At 34.4% G+C, this 22,932-nt stretch overlaps 11 protein-coding genes and 7 pseudogenes across 18 annotated transcripts, besides 1 other annotated feature; 12 read left to right on the top strand and 6 right to left on the bottom strand.

Moving 5' to 3' along the window:
* The first annotated feature begins 188 nt into the window (after window positions 1–188).
* TVAGG3_0577250 lies at window positions 189–772 on the top strand (annotated as a pseudogene). The gene has a single exon. A coding segment is annotated over exon 1 (584 nt).
* Window positions 773–1,228: 456 nt separating this feature from the next.
* On the top strand, window positions 1,229–1,504 carry TVAGG3_0577240 (uncharacterized protein; the record flags this gene model as incomplete). Its single annotated transcript, XM_001582107.2, has 1 exon — window positions 1,229–1,504. The coding sequence occupies one exon, from the start codon at window positions 1,229–1,231 to the stop codon at window positions 1,502–1,504; it is 276 nt and encodes a 91-aa protein (XP_001582157.2).
* A 17-nt stretch (window positions 1,505–1,521) lies between these two features.
* Window positions 1,522–1,764, top strand: TVAGG3_0577230 (serine threonine-protein phosphatase family; the record flags this gene model as incomplete). The annotated part of the gene is made up of 1 exon (XM_001582108.1): window positions 1,522–1,764. One exon carries the CDS (start codon window positions 1,522–1,524, stop codon window positions 1,762–1,764), a length of 243 nt encoding a protein of 80 aa, XP_001582158.1.
* Window positions 1,765–3,068: 1,304 nt separating this feature from the next.
* Window positions 3,069–18,962: a mobile genetic element.
* TVAGG3_0577220 (uncharacterized protein) lies at window positions 5,412–5,813 on the top strand (the record flags this gene model as incomplete). The annotated part of the gene is made up of 1 exon (XM_051239058.1): window positions 5,412–5,813. The coding sequence occupies one exon, from the start codon at window positions 5,412–5,414 to the stop codon at window positions 5,811–5,813; it is 402 nt and encodes a 133-aa protein (XP_051096882.1).
* Window positions 5,833–5,988, top strand: TVAGG3_0577210 (uncharacterized protein; the record flags this gene model as incomplete). Its single annotated transcript, XM_051239057.1, has 1 exon — window positions 5,833–5,988. The coding sequence occupies one exon, from the start codon at window positions 5,833–5,835 to the stop codon at window positions 5,986–5,988; it is 156 nt and encodes a 51-aa protein (XP_051096881.1).
* On the top strand, window positions 6,007–6,591 carry TVAGG3_0577200 (phage tail repeat-like family; the record flags this gene model as incomplete). Its single annotated transcript, XM_051239056.1, has 1 exon — window positions 6,007–6,591. One exon carries the CDS (start codon window positions 6,007–6,009, stop codon window positions 6,589–6,591), a length of 585 nt encoding a protein of 194 aa, XP_051096880.1.
* TVAGG3_0577190 (HNH endonuclease family) lies at window positions 6,746–7,330 on the top strand (the record flags this gene model as incomplete). The annotated part of the gene is made up of 1 exon (XM_051239055.1): window positions 6,746–7,330. The coding sequence occupies one exon, from the start codon at window positions 6,746–6,748 to the stop codon at window positions 7,328–7,330; it is 585 nt and encodes a 194-aa protein (XP_051096879.1).
* TVAGG3_0577180 (organellar and viral DNA polymerase type B) lies at window positions 9,285–10,199 on the top strand (the record flags this gene model as incomplete). The annotated part of the gene is made up of 1 exon (XM_001582110.1): window positions 9,285–10,199. One exon carries the CDS (start codon window positions 9,285–9,287, stop codon window positions 10,197–10,199), a length of 915 nt encoding a protein of 304 aa, XP_001582160.1.
* Window positions 10,952–11,155, top strand: TVAGG3_0577170 (organellar and viral DNA polymerase type B; the record flags this gene model as incomplete). Its single annotated transcript, XM_051239054.1, has 1 exon — window positions 10,952–11,155. A coding segment is annotated over one exon (204 nt), but the record flags the coding sequence as incomplete, so codon positions are not given.
* Window positions 11,310–12,114, top strand: TVAGG3_0577160 (annotated as a pseudogene). The gene has a single exon. A coding segment is annotated over exon 1 (805 nt).
* Window positions 12,168–12,539, top strand: TVAGG3_0577150 (uncharacterized protein; the record flags this gene model as incomplete). The annotated part of the gene is made up of 1 exon (XM_001582112.1): window positions 12,168–12,539. One exon carries the CDS (start codon window positions 12,168–12,170, stop codon window positions 12,537–12,539), a length of 372 nt encoding a protein of 123 aa, XP_001582162.1.
* Window positions 12,558–13,434, bottom strand: TVAGG3_0577140 (annotated as a pseudogene). Its single transcript has one exon. A coding segment is annotated over exon 1 (877 nt).
* Window positions 13,471–13,921, top strand: TVAGG3_0577130 (annotated as a pseudogene). The gene has a single exon. A coding segment is annotated over exon 1 (451 nt).
* Window positions 13,941–14,330, bottom strand: TVAGG3_0577120 (uncharacterized protein; the record flags this gene model as incomplete). The annotated part of the gene is made up of 1 exon (XM_001582115.1): window positions 13,941–14,330. The coding sequence occupies one exon, from the start codon at window positions 14,328–14,330 to the stop codon at window positions 13,941–13,943; it is 390 nt and encodes a 129-aa protein (XP_001582165.1).
* Window positions 14,397–15,631, bottom strand: TVAGG3_0577110 (annotated as a pseudogene). Its single transcript has one exon. A coding segment is annotated over exon 1 (1,235 nt).
* TVAGG3_0577100 lies at window positions 15,661–16,490 on the bottom strand (annotated as a pseudogene). Its single transcript has one exon. A coding segment is annotated over exon 1 (830 nt).
* Window positions 16,495–17,030, bottom strand: TVAGG3_0577090 (annotated as a pseudogene). The gene has a single exon. A coding segment is annotated over exon 1 (536 nt).
* An 86-nt stretch (window positions 18,963–19,048) lies between the features above and the next one.
* TVAGG3_0577070 (protein of unknown function, DUF4106 family) lies at window positions 19,049–22,285 on the bottom strand (the record flags this gene model as incomplete). The annotated part of the gene is made up of 1 exon (XM_051239053.1): window positions 19,049–22,285. One exon carries the CDS (start codon window positions 22,283–22,285, stop codon window positions 19,049–19,051), a length of 3,237 nt encoding a protein of 1,078 aa, XP_051096877.1.
* Window positions 22,286–22,932: the final 647 nt, after the last annotated feature.

The following is a 22,932-nucleotide window of genomic DNA, read 5'->3' as shown; positions in this document are numbered from 1 at the left end:
TCCAGGCACTTCGTGCCTTCTAGCCCTGAAGATGTTTAGTATAAATGAAGTTTTTATTCGGAAAATTGTTAGTCTTCTGGGTCGAAAACATTATATAATGTGTCGCTTTTCACAAATTATATATGTTTTCATGTTTTGTCACTTTTCTGTCACTTTTCAGGTAAAAACATTTTTATTATTATATATAAATGAATTTTACAAAACCACCGTTACCGTTCTTTGGAAATAAGGGTAAATGTAAAGATATTATATTGAGAGAACTTAAGAAACTACCGAATGGTCTAACATTTGTAGATTTGTTCGGTGGAAGTTTCTATATATCCCATTTGTGCCATATAATATTCCCAGACTCAAAGATTATATGCAATGACTTCGACAACTATATGAACCGTCTCAAACATATTCCAGACACAAACAATATATTGAAAGAGTTAAAAGAAAAGATACCTATAGGTAAGATGGAACGTAACCATTAGATAAGAAAAATATTGTGAGAGAGGTTTTGAAAAAAGCAGAATATATAGACTGGGATAGTATATCTGCTAGACTATTATATAGTGGTGCTATAAGAGTTCATGACATTGAAACACTTATGTCAAAAGTTTTATATCTTAACTATACAAATGTTTCAAAGAGGACATAGAAAAATATATTGAGGGTATAGAGTTTGTGAGATGTCATTGGACAGAGTTGTATGAAAAATATAAAGACAAGGAAAATGTTTTCTTTATAGTGGACCCGCCGTTCTATAACACATGGGATTTTCAATACCAAGTAGACTGGACTTTGAGAGACTCTTTAGAAACTTTAGACGTTTTACATAACCATCTGCTTTTACTTTACATCCGATAAAAGTGGTTTGGAAAGTGTCATGAGATGGTTAGAGGACATACATGACTATGAGTTTAGATACGATAAGATAGAATATGAGAGAGGTCCTATAAACTGGAGAAAGTGTCATAACAAAGAAATTTTACTAGTAAGTAAATGTGGTTTGAAATAGGACTACTTGTTTTAGGTTTTTTCCATTGTGTCATTTATTATTTGACGTGGCAGAAAGATATAGAGAATATGAAGATGAACCAATGCCTGCAAATGTTCAGTATATGTACTCGTAAGAGATATTTTTATCTAATATTAAATGGACGCACAGAACTTAGCGAATGCACAGCAACCTGGACAACCAAACCCAGAGAATATTCCAAATGAAGTTAGAATACAAACTGCGATGGCAAACTATGGTCAAGTGCCAACAGATGTACAAATGCAAACTGCCATGTCAAATGACGCTGCGTTAGGTTTGCCACCATGGTATGCAAATATGAGATGGAAAGAGTTTTATACAAACCCTGAAGTGGGATATAAACAACTCTATGCAGATGACGCGAACACAGGAGTTGACCCAGAGTATGTTTTCTACCAGAGGAGAAATAGAATGTATGAGCTCCAGTTAAAGAATGCTATGGAACTCAACAGGAAACGTAAGAGACTAGGTGGACATTAGATTTTTACATATAGTAAATGGGTTTCTTCAGTAGTATTGGAAACTTCTTTCGAAATGTTGGAAGAGGTATATGGAATGGAATAAAATCTGTCGGAAGAGGAGTATGGAACGGAGTCAAAAATATTGGTAAAAGAGTAGGTCAGTTCGTTGGTATTATACCTAAAGACCCTGAACCAGAAGAACAAGCTCCTGTTATACAACAGCCTGAACCTGCACCACAGTCTAGTTGGCAACCAAATCCAACACCTCAACCGTATTAAAATCATATTTTTACCGTTCGATAGTAGTTGTATATGAAACTAAGTTCTAAGTAAAACGCGTGGTATAATGGAATTATTCTCTTTCTTCCATCTGTAGTAAACCATACTTGAAAGTCTGAAATACTTCCACTCGGTGGTTCATATAGCTTTGTAGGTTTTTTCGTAAAAGTCATTTGCCAAGCATAAAAAAGAGTTTTGTGCACCAGAAAATGAAGCATGAACGATAATAGCATCTTGGTCGAAAACATTTTCATATGTTCCATTAGGGTTTTCGACTTCATAAAAGTTCGGGTGTACTGGATATTCTGCAGGCTGATTTAACATCCTCAAAAATCTATACCATGCCAAGTTGTTATATTTTGTAGAAATATAAACGTCTTCTCCAAGGTCTTCTATTCTATTGATTTTAACAGTTGCATTTTTCCTGTCATAAACAATATCGAGATGGTACTCTCCTTCGTCAATGTTGTACTGTTTTGCATATTCGAGATAGATATCGTTTATTTTTTCTTGAAAAGCTTGAAGAGTTGTTTTCTAAGTTTACAAGCAAATTCACTTGTAAAAGTTTTTCCCTGTTCAAATTTCTCATACGTACGTTTTTCTTTGTTATAGTATCGAACTTCAAAAGCGACCGTAAATGGGAACCCATGTATGGCTTCTGAAATGAACTTCATTCTACGAAAGCCAATAGCTTTTTGTGACAGATGGTCTCTTAGCCATCTTAATGGGTAGTCAAAACGATAGCCTTCATGCTTTACGGTCTCTGTCTCAAACTTTTGACCGACATTAGTAAAAAGTTCATCTAATGGTTTAGTTGTAGCAACTCTTGAATTTTCTTTTTCTATTGAAAGCATATTTTATCTAGAATAAAAATGTCGAAAGAAACAGCGTCTATGAGAGAAATACAACACAACCGACAACTCATTTTGCAAGCTCTAAATAAGAACACAACAAACTTTTCAAACTATTCTAAGATATCTGAGTCATTGAAAGAAGGAAACTTAAAACTGACGATAAACCCAATGACAGATGAGTTTCTATTTCAAGACAATAAGAACCATACTGTTTGTATAAATCCAACAAAAGGAACTTTAAACGAGAAACCTATAAATGAACTTCTTTTGAAAACGGATGTTGACAACAAAGCTGACAAAGAATATGTCATTGAAAAAGTTCAAGAAGAACATGACAGAGCAGATGCAACATATGCAACAAAAGAACATACTCATCCTGAACTAGCGGACAAAACATATGTTGACAATAAAATGTCAAGTGAAGTGACAAGAGCTGACAAAGAATATTCTAAAAAGACTCATACACATACCATTGCAAATATTACAAACTTACAAGAAACCTTAAACAGGAAAAGTGACGTTGGACATACACATACCATTGCAAATATTACAAACTTACAAGAAACCTTAAACAGGAAAAGTGACGTTGGACATACACATACCATTGCAAATATTACAAACTTACAAGAAACCTTAAACAGGAAAAGTGACGTTGGACATACACATACCATTGCAAATATTACAAACTTACAAGAAACCTTAAACAGGAAAAGTGCCGTTGGACATACACATACATCTTCTGAAATAACAGACTTAAACGTTAGCCTTGAAAATAAAGCAGATAAAACATATGTCAATGAAATATACCAAAGTTTAGTTGGAACAAAAAATATTGAAACTATTGTTGGTGACTTTTCTGTCAATGAAGAAAATAAATATTTTAGATGGCAGTTTGTACAGTCCTTAAAAAATGGTACACGGTGTAAACTCATTCCGAAAAATAACAATGAAATGTATGTAAGCTATAAAAAGAACGATGGTACACAAGTTAAAGTTCCATTAGACAACAACTGCTACTTAAACTTCTATGGAGACGAACAAAAGAAATATTTAAGAGTTTATGAAATGGCAGATATGACATTGCCTGACCCAGCTCCAGCACCATATTATTATGACTATGGAGATGACGTTAGAACACCACATGTAGATGAACAAAAGCTAACATTATATTTAGATTTTTATAGATATAAAAGATATAATGCAATAGAAAAAACGAGAATAGTATACTATTATGAAGATGACAGAAATAAATATTATAGTCAAGACTTTACCTACCCTGAAAACATAAGATTATATTATAAAAAATATTCTAACACAAACCAGAAGAAACCTGAAATAGTTGCACTATATTTTAAGTTCAAAAGAGACAATCCTATAATATCTCATATGTTTGATTTAATGAACCCAGTAGGTTCTATTTATACATCTATGGAAGCAAGAGGTCCTCAAGTAATGTTTGGTGTTGGTGCATGGGAACAAATAGTCGACAGGTTTTTGTATTGTGCAAACTCTTCAAAGGAAACAGGTGGAAGTAAAACGATTTCAGGTGAAAATTTACCTGCACACAGTCACTACATAGATTTAAGTACATCTCAAGCAGGTTGGCATAAGCATAGATATTGGGATTGGTCAGGAATGACAAAAGGTAAAGGATATGATGTTAAAGACGACGTTAAGTTTGCTATAAATTGTTACTGGAGTGACACTCAGGGAGAAGGAAACCATACACATTTCGTTTCAGGATATACGCAAACAACCGGACAAAGTAAAGACTACATGCCACCTTACATGACAGTTTACGCATGGTATAGAATTGCTTAGTCGTCATTTTCAACTTCTTTAGCATATTCGTCTGGAGTTGTCTTATATTTGTTAGGAACTGTCTTTGAAAGTATACCACCTTGAACTTTGACAAGTTTGAAACGAGGTCTGACAATAGTAGTTTTATCTTCTGCTTGCAGTCTGTACATTTTGCCATGTTTGCCTAAAACTTCATAATATTCTCTTGTATACTTTCTTCTATTTTTACGAACACGAATGTGAGTACCTGTCGAGTTCCCATTGTTGTCATAGTCAATAGTATTTTCATATGGGTCGCGTTTAGGTATTTCTATTTTTACTTTGTCACCTTTCTTAAGTTTGAAGCCTGGCATTCTTTCTTGTTTGTCTCTTTTGACTAAACTATTAAATATATAGTCTTTCTCTAAGTCAGGGTTGTTTTTCATTTCTTCGGGGGAGTGGTTTCCCAAACCTTTTTGTTTACGGCTATTGTAAATATTTAAAACTTGTCTCATCTTTGCCATGGAGAAGTGTCTATACTTGTCGTCATATGACATTTCATTTGCTTCACCACCTTGTGGTTGGTTTAAGTCTCTTAAGATTTTTATACAACTGTCAATGACACCAAGAGCAGAATGGTTTTGGTCGACAATGAAATATTGGTTTACATTTTTTGAACGCAGATAGTTTTTAATATCGTCTGATTTGAAAGAACTTTCACAGTCAGATGTCAGTTTTGTTGGATGGTATTTGTCAACGAATATTGTCAAAGCAGTTTTCACATCTAAAATATTTTTGGACTGTAATGGTATGGCTTCACAGTATCTTGTGTTTTGACCAACAAATATTAACCAGTATGGTGGTCCATCTTCTCTATACCTCGGAATGTTTTCCAAGATATCCATAAACCAAGCATTTGGTGTTGAACTAAAGATTTTTATCATGAGTGCTTTCTTTGTCGCTTTAGAAACATAGGGGTCCTTGTTTGAATTCGTCATTTTTAACCCATAAGAAATGGGTTTATTTGGCGCAATAGCAGGAGTCGCATCTAGATTTTTGCCCGCAGTGGGAACACTAGCCAGAGGTGCATTTGGAATTGGAAGGAAGATTTTGAGTACATTAGGTATACTGAAAGAGAAAGCACAACCTATTATACAAACTGTACAGAAAGGTTGGGAGGTAGCACGAGATGCAGCAAATCTTATTCCAAATCCTGAAACAAGAGGAAAAGTTCAAGGATGGATGGACAATGTAGGAAGACAAGCAGGAAACTACTATAACAAAGCAAATGACTACTATAACCAAGCAGGGCACTACATGGACCAAGGTGAAAGATTCTTTAACAGAGGATATAACCATGCACAACAGTGGGTAAACAACAACCAACCGCAACCGCCTCAAACGTGGGGAATGTAAATTTTTTTACTGAGATGAAATGAACAATACAGCATTGAGACAAATGGGCTCAAGATGGATTTGTCGGCTTCCAGCAGTTACACAACCACGTGTTTGTCAAGTTCTTCCTATACCTCAAGAAGTTTTAGACCGACTTAAAAAACCTAAACAACCAGTTGAAAACAAACCAAACTAAAATTTTTACTGAGATGAAATGACCGAAGAAGTTGAAACGGTAGATTTGACACCACAAACAAAAAGTTCAGAACCATTGTCAAAACCTGTCAAAGAACTTACAGATGAAGAGAAAAATTCAATAATAGAAAGTGCCAGGTCTGGAAATACAAACCCTAACTACAAAGTCACTTTTCATAGAAATGGAACGGCTAGTATCTCAAAAAAGAAACAGACTCTCACAAATAAAATATTGAAGTCTGAAGGAGCTTTCGAGACAACAGATGGAAAAGTTTACTTCACTGACCAACAGTTCATTATAGAACATCTCATTGACTTAGAGTCGAAATATTCTAAACTTTACAACAAACACAAAAAGTTGAAAGGAAAACAAAAACAGATGGCATATGATATTTATGAAGATGTTGACGACACAACTGTTCAAGCAAGTGAGGTAAAGTCAAATGAACCGAAAAGTGACGAAAAACCGATAGAAGAAGAAAAACCAAAAACTGAAGATAAACCAAAACCAAAGTTTAGTTTCCAAACTAAACCAAGTCAACCTTCATTGGCTGGTATGGGTTGGCGTCAAAGACTTTTGGTAGCAGGTGGTTACGTAAAGTAAAGAGAAAAACATTTTTTTATTTTTATTTGAACTGTACGCTGAGTTTGTTGGAAAAGACCGTTGGGAAACTTGTTTGTTAGACGATGAAATATGAAATGGCATACCATTTAAAACAACATATTTTAAAAAAAATATTTTTTTTATTTTATTTGAAATGTACGCTGAGTTTGTTGGAACAGACCGTTGGGAAACTTGTTTGTTAGATGAGAAATATGAAATTCACTGTTCTGAGCCTTTTGAAGTCAGAAACAAAAAGACAAAAAGAGTTTTAAGCGAATGGGAGCAAAATAACGGATATGCTAATATGAAGATGAGTGGAAAAAACTATTTTAAACATGTTGTCATTGCAACTCATTTTATACCGAACCCTAACAATTTACCTTTTGTAGACCATATAAACCATATAAGAAACGACAATAGACTTGAAAACTTGCGTTGGGTCACTTGTTCTGAAAACAATAAGAACATAGGCAAATTTCGAGATATTGTATTCGAATTTGTCGACGAACTAGAAGATGAAGCAATTGAAATTACAGACTATGGCGAGCATACGTTTGAGTTTTACTACTATAGCGAAGAACAAGACTCTTTCTACTTTTATACCGGCGTAAACTATAGGAAATTACAAGTATGTTTTACTAAGGCGGGCTATGCTTATGTAAACACTAGAGATACAGATGGAAAACGCGTTCAAATACGTCTTAACAAATTCAAGAAGCTATATGGCATACCATTTTAAAACATTTTTTAAAACAATATATTTTTACATATATTAAATGCTTCAGGTTGAAAAACAAAGAACAAATGTAACAGATACAAAACCGTTAGACTATATCTTTACAAATGCCGGTAGGACTATATCAGATGAAGAAATTTCATCCCGAATTGTCTTTAATATATAACTACGGAAAAGTGCTGAAAAAGTATTGAAAAATACTTTTAGGGTAGAAGGTTAGATCTAACCTCTTTTCTAACCTCTTTTCTACCCTCTTGAATTTTCATGAATTTCCTTAAGATAGAAAAAAATATATTTTAGTTTTATTTTTTTTAAGTTTGGTCATCCTTCACTGTATGACAAATATACTATATTTTACTTAAAAATATGCAAGCGGCTCATAGCTCAGTGGTATGGGCTACCTCGCTACAGACGTCGAAGACCTCGGTTCAAATCCCGATTCGCGCAGGTTTTTTCCTTTTATGCAGTGAAATTTCATGTACATAGTTACTTTGGTGTTAGACCTAGTGAAGAAAATAGAACGATATAAGTTTACATTTGTAAGGTTACTTTGGTGTTAGACCCTAGTGAAGAAAATAGAACGATAGGAGTTTACATTTGTAAAGTTGGACGATAAAAATCTCTGCTACTAGCAGTACTGCTACTGTCAGTAAAAGTACTGCTACTGTCAGTAAAAGTACTGCTACTGTCAGTAAAAGTACTGCTACTGTCAGTAAAAGTACTGCTACTGTCAGTAAAAGTACTGCTAGTTGCAGTAAAAAGGAAAATTTGAGAGGGTTTTCGACGATAAAGTACTGCTACTGTCAGTAAAAGTACTGCTACTGTCAGTAAAAGTACTGCTACTGTCAGTAAAAGTACTGCTACTGTCAGTAAAAGTACTGCTACTGTCAGTAGCAGTACTGCTAGTAGCAGAGATTTTTATCGTTTGTGGTCCGACGGTTAAGCCACAAACGAATGTCCGACGTCCCACCAAAAAATATTTTTTATTTTTATTGTAAGAACTGAAATGACAGTCGAAGCAAAAACGTTCACGAACAAATCTAATGGCGAAACATTCACAAAAGGCACTTACAACGGTATTGAAGTCTTACGTAGAGACAAGGATGGTTATATAAATGCAACAAAGATGTGTCAGCAGTTTAGGAAAGACTTTAGAAGGTTGTTGGAAAATAAGTCCTGGGAAGAGTATTTTAAGGCATTTTGTGAAGAATATACCAACCCGCGGAAAACGGCGGGTTGCTTTTTATACAAAGTTCATGCAGGAAATTCTTGAGTTTTGGTTGAAAGAATACGGTGGAGCCAAATGTGGCTCGACCTCAAAACAAGCATTTTATGAGCTTACAAAGGGTGTTATGAATGAATTCAAAGGTATTTGCATACATCCTGACCTCGTTCATTTTGTTCCCGGACCAAAAATAATGTTTATGTTAGAATGTTAGATCTAACATGTTTTCTAACACGTTTTCTAACATGGTCTAAAACTCTTGAATTTTCATGAATTTTCATGACTTCTTCGTAAATGTTTTGTCATGACTTCTTCGTAAATGTTTTGTCAAGACTTCTTCGTAAATGTTTTGTCAAGACTTCTTCGTAATGAGTGTAAAGGACCCAAAAATAAAGTTTATGTTAGAATGTTAGATCTAACACGTTTTCTAACACGTTTTCTAACCTCATGAATTTTCATGAAATTTACAGCAAAAATATATTTTATGTTAGAATGTTAGATCTAACACGTTTTCTAACCACTTTTCTAACATCGTAGAAAACACACAAAACTCTTGAGTTTTATACAGAATTCGGCAAAAATAATGTTTATGTTAGAATGTTAGATCTAACATGTTTTCTAACACGTTTTCTAACATGGTCTAAAACTCATGAATTTTCATGAATTTCCTTAAGATAGAAAAAATAAAGTTAGTTTTTTTAAAAAAATATTTTTTATTTTTATTGTAAGAACATGTTAGCAACAACAGCACCAAACTCGTTAGTTATGAATCCAACATCTATGTTAGTAGAGATGAAAAACTTCATTCCTTCTTCATATACTTTCGAAACAAAAATCCAGAAGATAAAGCAGGAACTTCTCCAAGGAGATTTAGACTGTACCGCACAGAATGAAACAAATGAACAGTATCTTTATGAAATGCAAGACCTCATCGACCATTTACCTAAACTTCCTGAAATCCAACAACAAAAGCTTACTATTCCAGAATTTGACGAAATAGAAGTCAAAGCAACTGACTCAGTAGAAATAAAGAAGTTCATACGAAAGGTAAATTATGAATTCCTTGGTTTTCATTGCAACCATAAGGTTATGGACAAAGATTGCGACATGGTATATAAGAACATCTCTGACATATATAAATCCGGGGAGTTTAAGACCTACGACAACTTTGTTTCGTTAGTTGCAAAATGTGTTTGGGAAATAAGAGATAAAGATAGTAGGGGTAAGGTATGGAACGAACAAATAAAACCCGCTATGTTCGAGATGAAGAAAACCATTGACGCCTTAGTTGTTTTAGCAGGTAAGGTTTCAGAATATAACGCAAAAATGAACCCGCAATGTTCAAAATGTAAAGCAGCAATGAGGAAATATAACTACTCCGTCAAAGAGATAGAACGTATGCGAAACGACTATGCAGATTTAAAGAAAGAAGCAGAAAAACCAGCAGAAGATAAAATGGACATGTTAGCATTTCTGAACAAAAACTATCCAACAGCAGAAGATTTCCTTCTATCTGACGTCAAGAAGAAGTATAAAGAAACTTTCGGTATCGTTAAAACTTTTGACATACTAAAAGAAGAAATAGAAGCTACAAAACTGTTTAGAGTCATGAACCATCGCAACATATACCATGTAAAACGCTTGTAAATAGTTATGTTAGAAAACATGTTAGAAAACATGTTAGATCTAACATTCTAACATAAACATTATTTTTGCTGAATTCCGTATGAAATTTCATGAGTTTTGTATGTTTTAGACCATGTTAAAAACATGTTAGAAACATGTTAGATCTAACATTCTAACATAAAATATATTTTTGTCTGATTTACGCTCATTACGAAGAAGTCTTGACAAAACATGTACGAAGAAGTCTTGAAATTTCATGAGTTTTGTATGTTTTAGACCATGTTAGAAAACATGTTAGAAAACATGTTAGATCTAACATTCTAACATAAAATATATTTTTGTCTGATTTACGCTCATTACGAAGAAGTCTTGACAAAACATGTACGAAGAAGTCTTGAAATTTCATGAGTTTTGTATGTTTTAGACCATGTTAGAAAACATGTTAGAAAACATGTTAGATCTAACATTCTAACATAAAATATATTTTTGTCTGATTTACGCTCATTACGAAGAAGTCTTGACAAAACATTTACGAAGAAGTCTTGAAATTTCATGAGTTTTGTATGTTTTAGACCATGTTAGAAAACATGTTAGAAAACATGTTAGATCTAACATGCTAACATAAAATATATTTTTGTCTGATTTACGCTCATTACGAAGAAGTCTTGACAAAACATTTACGAAGAAGTCTTGAAATTTCATGAGTTTTGTATGTTTTAGACCATGTTAGAAAACGTGTTAGAAAACATGTTAGATCTAACATGCTAACATAAAATATATTTTTGTCTGATTTACGAAGAAGTCTTGACAAAAACTATCCAACAGCAGAAGATTTCCTTCTATCTGACGTCAAGAAGAAATATAAAGAAACTTTCGGCATTGTTAAAACATTCGATGTACTAAAAGAAGAAATAGAAGCTACAAAACTGTTTAGAGTCATGAACCATCGCAACATATACCATGTAAAACGCTTGTGAAAAAAACAGGTTAGAAAACAGGTTAGATCTAACCTTCTACCCTAAAATATATTTTTATTGAATTCAGCACAAAAATCATGAGTTTCCTTAAGACAGAAAAAATAAAGTTAGTTTTATTTTTTTTTATTTTTTTATCCGGAATATAAAGACAGATATGTCAACAACAGAGAACACAACAACTGCTATCGTTCATGAAGCTATAAATGAAGAATACGAGTACATACAGTATAACAAACAACTCCGTCTCATTCGTTCGGTCAAAGATGACATGTACCAAATGCAAAGTATTTTGAATGCTCTTCGTTCTACAAAGCAAGCACGTCATTGGTTTGAAAACCAACAGACAAAAGAACTTTTAGAAGAATTTCCTCATATGTTTGCGACCGGTAGAAAACCGCGGGTCGAGATTCCGTACGAAAATCGTCAAAATTTGCCAAATGGTTTGAGAGGTTGGTATGTACATAGACTTCTTGTAAATGCTGTTGCAATGTGGGCTTCACCTCGTTACGCTTGTTATATTTTCATGATGTTAGATGAAATTCATAGACAAGAACGTGAAGAGCTAGAGAAACAAGCTTGAAGCAAAAGACAAAAACATACAGAAAAGAATACCACGTTCGGTACCAAAAGGAAAGGAAAAGAACTATAAGTATATGATTTACACTGAAGAGATGGAAAATGAAGAAGACAGAGATATGGTTATGTTGCATTTAGTCAGAAGAAACAACAAAAGCTTTTACGACCTTGCTAAGATTTACAAATCTGACAGAAATTGGTTCTATCGCGAAAACTTACCGATTTCAATGACTCCGAATGAAGATGTGAAACAAATAGTTCAAGATACGTTACCTCAAACACACTATGATATGAAAGGTTGTACAATACTTACATTTAAAGAAGATTTGCCATTGTTAAAGGAAAAAATAACAGAGTATTTTGACAACTTCAAACAAGCAGAGTAAATGAACCATTTATTTTTACGCTTGACTTCAGATGGCTCAGGTAGCTCTAGATGGTAAATTGTCTTGTCAAATCCTTCTGGCATTCCGAGTCCTTCCTTCCGACAAGAAAAAAATTTCCCGACAACTGGAAAAAAATTTCCCGACAACTGGAAAAAAATTTCCTGTTGTTCGTCCGTAAACCATTCAAATTTTCGAAAATTGAGAACTTTTTTCCCGACAACTGGAAAAATTTTTCCTTCAGACAGGAAAAAAATTTCCCGACAACTGGAAAAAAATTTCCTTCCGACATTCCGAGTCCTTCCTTCCGACAGAAAAAGTTCTTCCATCCGACAGGACACAAACGAATGTCTCACGTCCCTCTTCCTGAATGCCTTCCAAAGCCAGAAGAACCGACAGCCCCAGCACCACAACAGACTTACTAAGACTAAACACTTACATTTTTACGCTTGACTTTTTACAATTTGAACTTTGTTTGCGTAGATATGAATTCTGAAAGAAGTATGAGGGTCTTGTATGACTTTGTACTTCTCCCATAGTTCATGTCTGTCAAACTTACCTGCCATGGACTCTTTCATAAGTTCCATGAAATCGTCTTCGGACAATCCGGGGAAAAGTATGATATCAGTAAGTATTCTCTTTACATCCTTACTTAAACTCTTGGCTGTCTGTACACAAATGACAACTGAGATGTTAAAGTGTCTGAGCTTCTTAAGAATTCGACACATATCTTGTTCTCTGTTCTTTAACAAAGGATGAGAAGCAAAGTCATCTAAGATAAGAAGACACCTATGAGGGTATGTCTTCCAATCGTAAGATTGCAATTTCTTCGAAATGTATTCTATCTCTTTCTGTTTGTTTCTGAAGTGTTTCTTCTCTAATATTCTCTGCATTTCCTCATTTGGGTCTTTAAACTTAGAATTTATATACTCATTTATAGCATATACTTCAAAACTCTTCTTTGGTACTTCTTTATCCAATCTAACAACTCAGAGTCTTTTATACATACTAACTTAGACTTTTTTATAATATCTTTGAACGAATTTACGGTTTGGTCAAATTGACCAGAAGTACTACAAATAACAACTAACTCATAGAATGGGTTCTTCTCATCTAGTTCTTGTTGTTTGTGCAGCCATTTTAAGATAAGTGAAAGTCTTACCCGACCCAGGTGGTTGCGATTAGACCTGTTATACCATTCTGAGCAAATAAGAACTTGTCATGTATGGGTTTTATCTGAGCATTTTCTAACTTCCTCTTGTTCTTGTTTAAAACATTCTCAAATTTCTTGTCAATGTCAGCAAACTTTTTTTCTAACATATTTTAGAAAAATTAAAATTTTTATCTTTTTTGAAAATGTCTAGCGATTTCGCTATCTATATTCGAGACAAGCTTTTTGACAGCAAAACATCTGTCGACCATAAAATCTTACATAGTGTAAACAAGAAAGGTGAATTTGTTCTAAAGTTCTGTTTCTGGAATATGACAAGAAACCATAAAACATTACAAAGAGCAGTCTTAAAATTTGTCAATGACAGACTTGTTGACAGAGATGACGCCGATTGGAAAGATGAAGTCCAACAAAAGTTCTTAGAATGCAAAGAAGACACATGCGCTGTTCTTGAAGATGAAATAGAAAACAGAATAGATGAGCTATTAAAGGACAAAACTTTTACATAAATATGGTTGCGCCAAATTTGACATAACTCCACCAGAGAAGAAGAAGAAGAGAGAAAAGAAAGAAAAGAAAGTAGAAGAAGAGAAGAAAGAACCTGAACCAGTTCCAGAGAAGGGGAGATATGACATGTAAAAATAAAATTTTATTTTTAGAACATTTCTGGGTCAATGTCAATGTTCTCTTCCTCTTTAGGAGCAAACACTGGCTTAGACTCTAAAATCTTTTTACCCAACTTACCTTGAACTTCAACTATCTTAGACTCATAATATTCATAGTCGTCTGTCTTCTTTGGTTCATAAGGTATAACAAGTTTGTATGCTTTGCCTTCTTTAAGGTTTGAGAACCTTCTGTCAAAATTTTCTTTGACTGCTAACAAACCTTCTATGTCTAAGTCTTCAAATTTCGCACCATTTTTAGTCACAATAGCAAACTTAACGGGTTCGATGTTCCAAACTTTGTCATATGTAGACTTTTCAAAATGGTAGAAGTAAACATTCAAATAAGCGAATGGGTCTAGTTCTTCTTTAAGTCCTGACATATATTTGTTTACTGAGATGAATTTTGCCATCTTTTCTATCGGATAAAAAAATATTTTTTATAAAATTTACTCAGAAAAATTTTTCTTTGTATATACGCCATTCTGAACATCTAAAAGACTTTTGACATTTGCCAAGAATGTTCGTTTAGACGCTGTCATATAACCATATTCTTGACAATATTGTTTATACGAATCGTACAATGACCTTTCATCTAAACACTCAAAGTTAGTCTCATCTATAAACAGTTCATATACACTCTTGTTTGCTTCTAACAATGTTTGTCTTTCTTCGGTATGTGGAATTTGTCTTGGATTGAACTTTGAAATATCTAATGTCATAAAATATGAGAACAAGTGGTTGTAAAAGTCAGATGTCAAAGTTTCTGCTAAGTCGTCAAAATATTCTGTATCTTGCATATGAGCTTCTGACGTTCTGACAACTACATATCTTCTGTCAGAACTTTCTAACTTCATCGGAACAGTATTGTTTGAAACCATAATGAAGTTTGCAACATTTTCACAAACTCTTTGGTCTTTATATTTTCTTTCAACAACACCAACTTTGTCTGTTATAAGACTCTTCAAAGCATCTGAGTTCAAAACTTTTGTTGTATCTATACTTTGAAGTTCATTGCAAACTATAAGTTTCATATTCTCTATTGAAGAGTTAAATTTACCGCAGATGTTTTCTAAGTTTGTCATATTCGGATTCGAATAGCCCTCTAACAGTTTGCATAAGATATCTGTAAAAAAGTGTTCTTACCAGTTCCTTGTTTTCCAATTATAATGAGAGCAGTTTCATTTTTAGCACTTGGATGTTGTAAGATGTTTGCAAACCAACATAAGATATACTCATAGACTCTTTCGTTTCCATTGCATATAATTTCTTTGACATGGTCTAACCAAGCTTCTATAACATTTTCTTTCCATTCTACTTGTTCGTATTTATATCCAGTGAAGATAGAATAGAAGTTTGGAGAAGGTGTATAAAACTTTATACCACGAACTGAAAAATCTTCTAACTTTGACAATAAGATATCCCAAGCATCTAACATCTTCATGCCAACTTGTACGACTTTTATTTTCTTAAGTTTCTGTCTACATTCTTGTTCTGAAACTATTGTTGCTCTTGGTTTGTTAAAGACAACATCCCATTCTTTCATAACATAACATTCTGGGGCAGAGTCGACATAAATGACTAAACGTTTCAAATTCTCGACTGCTTTGTTATAGTCTCGAAATGGACACATATTTCTGAATGTTTGGAAGTCATAAAAATCTGAAACATCTATTCTGTACATTTTTATAAAAATAAAAAAAATATTTTTTTTTATTCTTGACTTTGTTCTTGAGCTATTTGTTGCATTTGTTGTTCTTGAGCTATTTGTTGTTGAAGTTGTTCTTGAGCTATTTGTTGTTGAAGTTGTTCTTGTAATACAATACTTTCACCAGTTGCATCTTCCAATTCGAAACTTTCTGCCGTCATTGACAAATACATAGGACATAAAAGTTTTACAGGAACAAAGTTTGCGTCAACTAATGTCAACGTTATACTTGCTAAAGTGTTTGAGTTTACTAAGGTTGAAAATTCTGCATTCGAATGAACAATAGGCAAACCAGCAGAGAAAGTGTTGTTTATACGCATAAGTATCTTTTGGTCATAGTAGTTTCTGTCGACATTCGAATAACACTTTGAACCTAAGTTTGAAACAATATATAAAATAGGTGTGCTTAAAGTCAATGGAACAGACATTCCTTGTATGACACCTTTTCCTGTTATAGGAAACTGTTGGTAGTAAAAACCAGATATAAGTTTTGTATTATAGCTCATATCGTTTATAGTAAACTCAGTCGGACATCCAAACATAATGAAACCTGCTCTAGTTGCAGCACATGTTACATCCGTCCTTAAAGTATTAAATAAGTCAACAAAACCTGTTGGTGGTATATCTGAGTAAGTATCTTCAAAGAAGTATTTTTTACCATTCACAACAACAAAGTCTTCTGGTGTCAAAAGAGCGCAAAACAGGCTTTAGTCGTCATCGTGTTTAAGGTTAGTTTACAATATCGTCCTTGAGGACTTTGTAAGTTTGTTGTTATAGAATTATATGACTCAGGGTTTTTAGTCGTAATAGTATAAACCACTATGTCTTCTGCCATTTACTTAGCAAGTAAATTTTAATGAAATGTTGTGGTCGTCAAATATTTTTATGACGTCTGGGAAACTATATTTTAAGTTCAACGTTTCACCTCCTTTCATAACGTATATCTTGTCAATGACATTATATGAAACACACAGCAAGCAATGTCGGGCTCTATTTCTTTGATGTTTATATCGTCTGCCTCTGTCAAAAGTTTCAATAGTTCTTTCAAAATTTCATGAGGTGCGATGACATATGAGTTCACTTTTACAGGGTTGTGTTCGACCAAGTTTAACATTATACCCAAAGCCTGACAAATCTTCTCCTGAGTTTTAAGTTTGTCTTTAAGTTGTTGGTAGTCGTTTCGAATATCTGCAACAGAACTTAAGTCTCTGCTAACTTCAGGGTATGTTGGTTGTTCTTTTACAGGAACAATTGCTATACCATCTTCGTCTTCGTATGGTTTCCCCACTTCAACATCTCTTTCTTTGACATTGACAACAACACTTTGACTGTTTGTTTGAGTTGGTGAATTTAACTTCACATCTGCCACCGCCATTAAACCTTTTGAAACACTTACGCTTCTATTTTTCGGAAATGACATTTTACTAAGAATAAAAAGATGGACGTATTTGAGTATCTCTTCGAATTGAAGTAAAACAAAGTTTACACACACAAACAATACAAATACATTGACAGAATAGTTCTTTATACAAACAATGGAAAATGTTATAGAATAGCAGTCTTTGCTGAACCAAAATATTTTCATAAAGCAAAGAAAGTTGGTATAACCGAGATGGTGAAAGTTCTTGAAGCAGACAAAAATATAACAACAAAACTGACCGATATTTCTAAAGGTAAGTTTATAATACAATATTATATCAAAACTGGCGTACTGTCAATATTTGACGGAGAGAAGTCAGTTCAAGAACAACTTACTGACCTGCTGCCAAAATCTGCTCGATGGAAGCTGTCGTTATGCCAATCTGAGGAGCCCCAGCAGGTTTCATCGAACGAATCTTCAAAAGAGCATCTTCCGTGAAAAGTGCTATTGGTTTTGTAAACTTCTTTGCTTTCAATTCATCTGGACCGTCTCTGTCACCAGTATATTGTATTTGTACAGTACCAACAGTTGAAATACCACCCATAAAGTCTTCTGAGTCAGCAAATGGAATGCCAAGCCAAAAGTTTGAACGGTCTCCATTTGTATATTGAGTTTTTTGAGCTCCTGTATGAGTCCATACTTTCACATATGGCATAATAGAACTTTGCATTTCAGGGTTAATGGTTGTTGTGAAGTTGTTGTTAAAGTTCATAGCATCTAATGTCAAGTTGTATGACCTCATATCCTCAACTGTAGAATATTCTTCTCTTGGATAGTATTTGCCATCTATGTTTATATGGTATTTAATACCAGGGTTGTAGAAGCAAGAATAGTCATTTATAGTTCGTCTGAACAGTACAAACATAGTATCTGCATGTTTCATTGCAGTTGTTAAAGCAATATCTGTTCTTGCACCTGGGTCAGCACTTTGGTTTCCAACTTCACCTGCAAAGTCTTTGACAGATATTTGGTGTATAGGGAACATAAGCGGAACTGCAATATATTTGGCAGCTAAAGCATTTGAAATATCTGGGTCCAACATATAGACTGCAAGTCTGCTTTCTATTCTCTTGCATTCAAACTTTTCGCATGTGAACTTAACTGGGTCCCAAGCATCTCCAGCAGCATTGAAATAATAGTTTACTTCAGTGTTGAGGTTTGAGAAACCAAAGTCTAAGTCAACTTTGTTTTTGCAAAAGTCGGCGAATGACATTTTATTTGTTCCCACTACTTCTGTAAGAGTGAATGGGTCTTGTGTTGGTGCAATGACTAAGTTATTTTTGCTTGGAGTAAGTTCAATAGAAATTTTTTCCTGCCCAGTTTGGCAAGTATCTTAAAAACCTGAAGATGAGGAAAGATGACAAAGGAACTCTAAGTTTCAATTTTACTTTGGTTACTGCTGCTGCAGTTTTGTCCAGAAAGGTCAACATAAACTCCTGGAACGTTAGGGTCAAGTCTTCTTATTTTCTCAATAGTTGCATACTGGTCTGTTTGTTCTCTAGCTTGTGGTTGTACTGAGTTTCTCAAAGCGAACCATTCATAGTTTGCCCATGTTACTGTTTGAACTAAGTCAGAGTTAGAATATATCTTATATCCCATGAAAACTTCTGGAGCATATTGGTATCCGACATAGAAAATTCCATTGCAACCTTTCTTGTCAGACAACTTGGCAGAAGGTTTTATTTCAATGTCTTGTTCCACGTATAAGAATGAGTTGTCAATAGAAATAATATGAAACCTGTCGCAAGCAATATCTACTGTTGTTGAAGAACCTTCTCCAAACTCACCTACGTTTCCATAAGAAACAGCAGTTGTATATTCGTAAGTTCCAGGAACTATTTCTGACCTTCTAATGGCATTGTCGCATTCGTTATACCATTCGGAAACATTTCCATTCATAGCATCCAAAACTGTTGGCGTTATATTCTGAGCGGCGTACATTTCATATGAGTAAAAATATAGAATAGTTGGATTTATATGTCATAATAGAACCCACTCCGACCAAGCTTTACTTTCTTCCTGACTGAGTTTTTTAACTCTTCTTTTTGCTTCATTGCCTCTGCTTGAAGTTGTTGCATCTTTGCATTATGTTCATCTAGTATGTTGCAAATTTCCCATGTCCTTTTTGCCTTTTGGCTCTGGTCGCCCATCTCAGGTAACCTATATCCTAGAAAGAGTTTGTCATAGTCTGTATTTGAGTCTTCGCGTATTGTTTGCATGACTCTTTCCTGAGTTTCCGGTTCAAGCTCTTCAAACAGTGCCTGTCCATATGGAATATGCTCGTTTCCAAATATATGTTTTTGTAGCCATTCTGGTTTTCTTTCCATGTTACCAACTATATCTTTTGTGAATGGGAAAGCTTTTACCCAATCTTTCAGTCTTGCGTCGTTTATTTCTGTAGTTGGTTTTATTTTGTCAAGGAACATGTTTTTCAATACTAACATTTCATTTGGTACTGTCCATTTGAGTTTTCTTAAATATTCATCCCTTCTCGGTTCATTGTCTGCAAAGTAAGTTTTTATGACATTTTGTAAACTTTCGTTTGCAAGGTCATGTACAATAGGTTCTCTTCCTTCGCTCTCCCTAACTTTCTTTCTAAACTCTTCACCAAATATACCATCTCTATGGTTCTGTGTAGTTCTTTGAGATAAATGTTCTAGAACGTCAGGTGTTATATTTCCATCAGCCATGTTCATTTCATACTGGTTCAAAATATCTGCATCTTTCATATCTTTCAATGGCATTAAAGCCGCGCTGAAAATACCAGCTATATCTGGTTCACCATTGACTTCCATTGCGTCTACAACTTCTTGGAATTGAGGTTGTAAGTTTATGAACCACCTATCCGGGTTAGCTTTATGACCCCATCTCATTGTAGTTCCATCGTCTGCAGAAACAAAAGTAGGTTTGTTTCCATCTTGGTTAGGTTCTGAATGAACTTTAAACAATGTTTCATTTCTATATGTTTTCTTGAAATTTAACCTTTTATTTTCACCGAGTTCATCCGAAGATTGAACGTTAAATGCTCGTAAGTAAAAAGGGTTGTTGTATTTGTGTACATTTTCTTTCAGTGCTTCCATTCTATGCTGAATATTTTCATCTGGTGCTGGAGTCTTTTGTATGTCGGCAAACATTTTTCGATATTCTTCTACTATGTCAGCCGAATTTTTTTTAGACTCTTGGAAATATTCCATATTCTTCGCATACTCTTGTTGAGGGTCAAGATTTTTCGGCTGTTCCAAATCTTCATCTAGTTCTGTGAAGTTAGTTTCCAAAGGAGTGACTTGTTCGTTTCCTTCAGGCTCTTCTAGCTGTTGTTGCTGAACTATTTCTTCCATGTCTGGTTGTATCTGAACTTCTTCCTGTGGAGTTTCTTGTACCTCATCTGCTGGCATTTCATATATTCCGAGACCGTTTTCAACAATTTCCCTATCTACGTCATCCGCATTCATAAGCTTTTGTTCTTTCGTTCCGTCTCTATTTTTTACGCGTTTCATGACGAAAGTTGAATTGTCATTTAGCTCTGACATCAAATATCTCGGAGTAAATTCATCCATGTCATTTGGATGATATGCTATTAAATCATATCCCTTAGCGAGCTTGTATTTTCCAGGTTTGAGATTATATCCGTTTTGGTGCTGAGCCATAAAGCTAAATAGGTTCGGGTCAGTATTTCCATCCTTGAACTTTCCAATAGCTTCTTTATATCTGTCACTAAAGTCAACAGTATCTGGGAAACCACACTCTTCTTTAAGCATTTTTAAGAATTCTTGGTTTCCTTGTTCTCTACTTCTTTTATGTCCTTGCTCTGTTTGTGGTTGTTGTTGTGCTGGGTTTTGAACTGTTGGTTGCTGTGCTGGTTGTTGTGCTGGTTGTGGAGGTGGTTGTTGTGCTGGTTGTGGAGGTGGTTGTTGTGCTGGTTGTTGTGTTGGTTGTTGTGTTGGTTTTGGTGCATGCCTGTGTCTATGTCCATGTGACGATGTAAATGTTTTAGGTAGTCCTGGTGCAGGTGCTTCTCTTGGAGGGTTTGGTGGTATATAAGTTCCACCAGCTGGCACATATGTTCCATCTGCAGCGTAATGTCCTACCTGACTTTTCGTTCTTAAGAAAGCATTTACTAGGTCTGTTTTGGTCTGTTGTAACTCTTTTTCTTGACTTTCCACAACAGTTGCTCTAACGGCGTCATAGGCACTTTGAACTGCCTGTCTCGTTGCTGCATCTGTTATTTTCGTCATATTTTGTGCTACTTCTCTTAACTCTTTGTCGAAACCTTCAGACTTCAGTTTCTTTCCAGATGAGAAGTCGTTCACTTGTTTCACCTTACTATGAAGAGCTTCGAAGGCGTTCTTAAAGTCAGCATTTGTTAAAGCTTCATTTGAACTATCTTCATCCGCTTGTATTTTTGTCCTTATTGACCCTATGAGTTGGGCTGCTTTAGCGTTGGCTTGGGCATCTAACCAGTCATTGTTAGCTTTTATATATTCTGCGCTTTTCATTGCCTTTTGCATGGCTGCGTCGTTATTTTTACTTTCTTGTGCTAAGTTTTCATACTGTACGGTTTGGTTTTGCAACTGTAAAAGTTTTTCTGCCTTTACATTTGCTTCAACTTCCTTTTTATACTCATCGCTATCCATATATGTCTTCAGGGCTTTTTGTTTTATTTCTTCATCTTTCAGTACTTTATATTGAGTAGTATGGTTTTTCAAATTTATGACATCTTGTTCCATTTTTGCTACTTCTGCTGCTTTTTCTGACACTTTTTTCGCATATTCCTCTGTACTTAGTTCTTTCAGTTGTTCTTCTTTCTTCTTTTTCTCTACGTTTAACTCATTGAGTTTCTTTGTGTGTCTGTCATATTCTAGTTTCTTTTCGTTTTCACCTATTTGCTTCTGTATGTCTATGTTTGACTTTTTGACATCTGCTATTTGATTTTTGAGTGAACTCAAATTCATTTGACTTTGAGGGTTATAGGCTGTTCCGTCTGCAGCTCCACCATAGCCTGCCATTTTCGCTAAAAGTGCCGCTCTTAAACCTCCACTCTGTGCACCAACAACTCGGTTTAAAAGCATAGGGTTGCTTGACATTTGTTGCAACATAGTGGGGTCATTCAGCATTTGTTGTTGCAACTGTTGTTGTGGTGTCAGTCTTACTATTGGATGTTTCAATGCTCTCTTCCTCTTACGTATATTCTTACGTAGCTTACGTGGCATTTAAGTGAAGTTAAAAAGAGGCTTTTGACAGATGTTTATATGAGACTTTCTCCAGTTTATAGGACCTCTCTCATATTCTATCTTGTCATGATTTCATCGTAAATGTTTTGTCAAGACTTCATCGTAATGAGTGTAAAGGACCCAAAAATATATTTTATGTTAGAATGTTAGATCTAACACCTTTTCTAACATGTTTTCTAACATGGTCTAAAACTCTTGAATTTTCATGATTTCATCGTATATGTTTTGTCAAGACTTCTTCGTATATGTTTTTGTCAAGGTTTCATCGTACATGTTTTGTCAAAACTTTCTTGTCTATGTTTTGTCAAACTTCATCGTAAAGACTTTGTTGAGACTTTGTCAAACTTCATCGTAAATGTTTTGTCAAGACTTTCTTGTCTATGTTTTGTCAAAACTTTCTTGTCTATGTTTTGTCGAAACATTTACGATGAAATCATGAAAATTCATGAAAATTCAAGAGTTTTAGACCATGTTAGAAAACATGTTAGAAAACATGTTAGATCTAACATTCTAACATAAATTATATTTTTGGGTCCTTTACGCTCATTACGAAGAAGTTTGACAAAAACATTTACGAAGAAGTTTCGACAAAACATTTACGATGAAATCATGACAAAACATTTACG

Source organism: Trichomonas vaginalis, chromosome II (genome assembly GCF_026262505.1).
Source record: "Trichomonas vaginalis G3 chromosome II, whole genome shotgun sequence".
Taxonomy (NCBI): domain Eukaryota; phylum Parabasalia; order Trichomonadida; family Trichomonadidae; genus Trichomonas; species Trichomonas vaginalis.
Note: the sequence above shows the minus strand (reverse complement) of the source record. Positions and strands in the feature narration are given on the sequence as shown.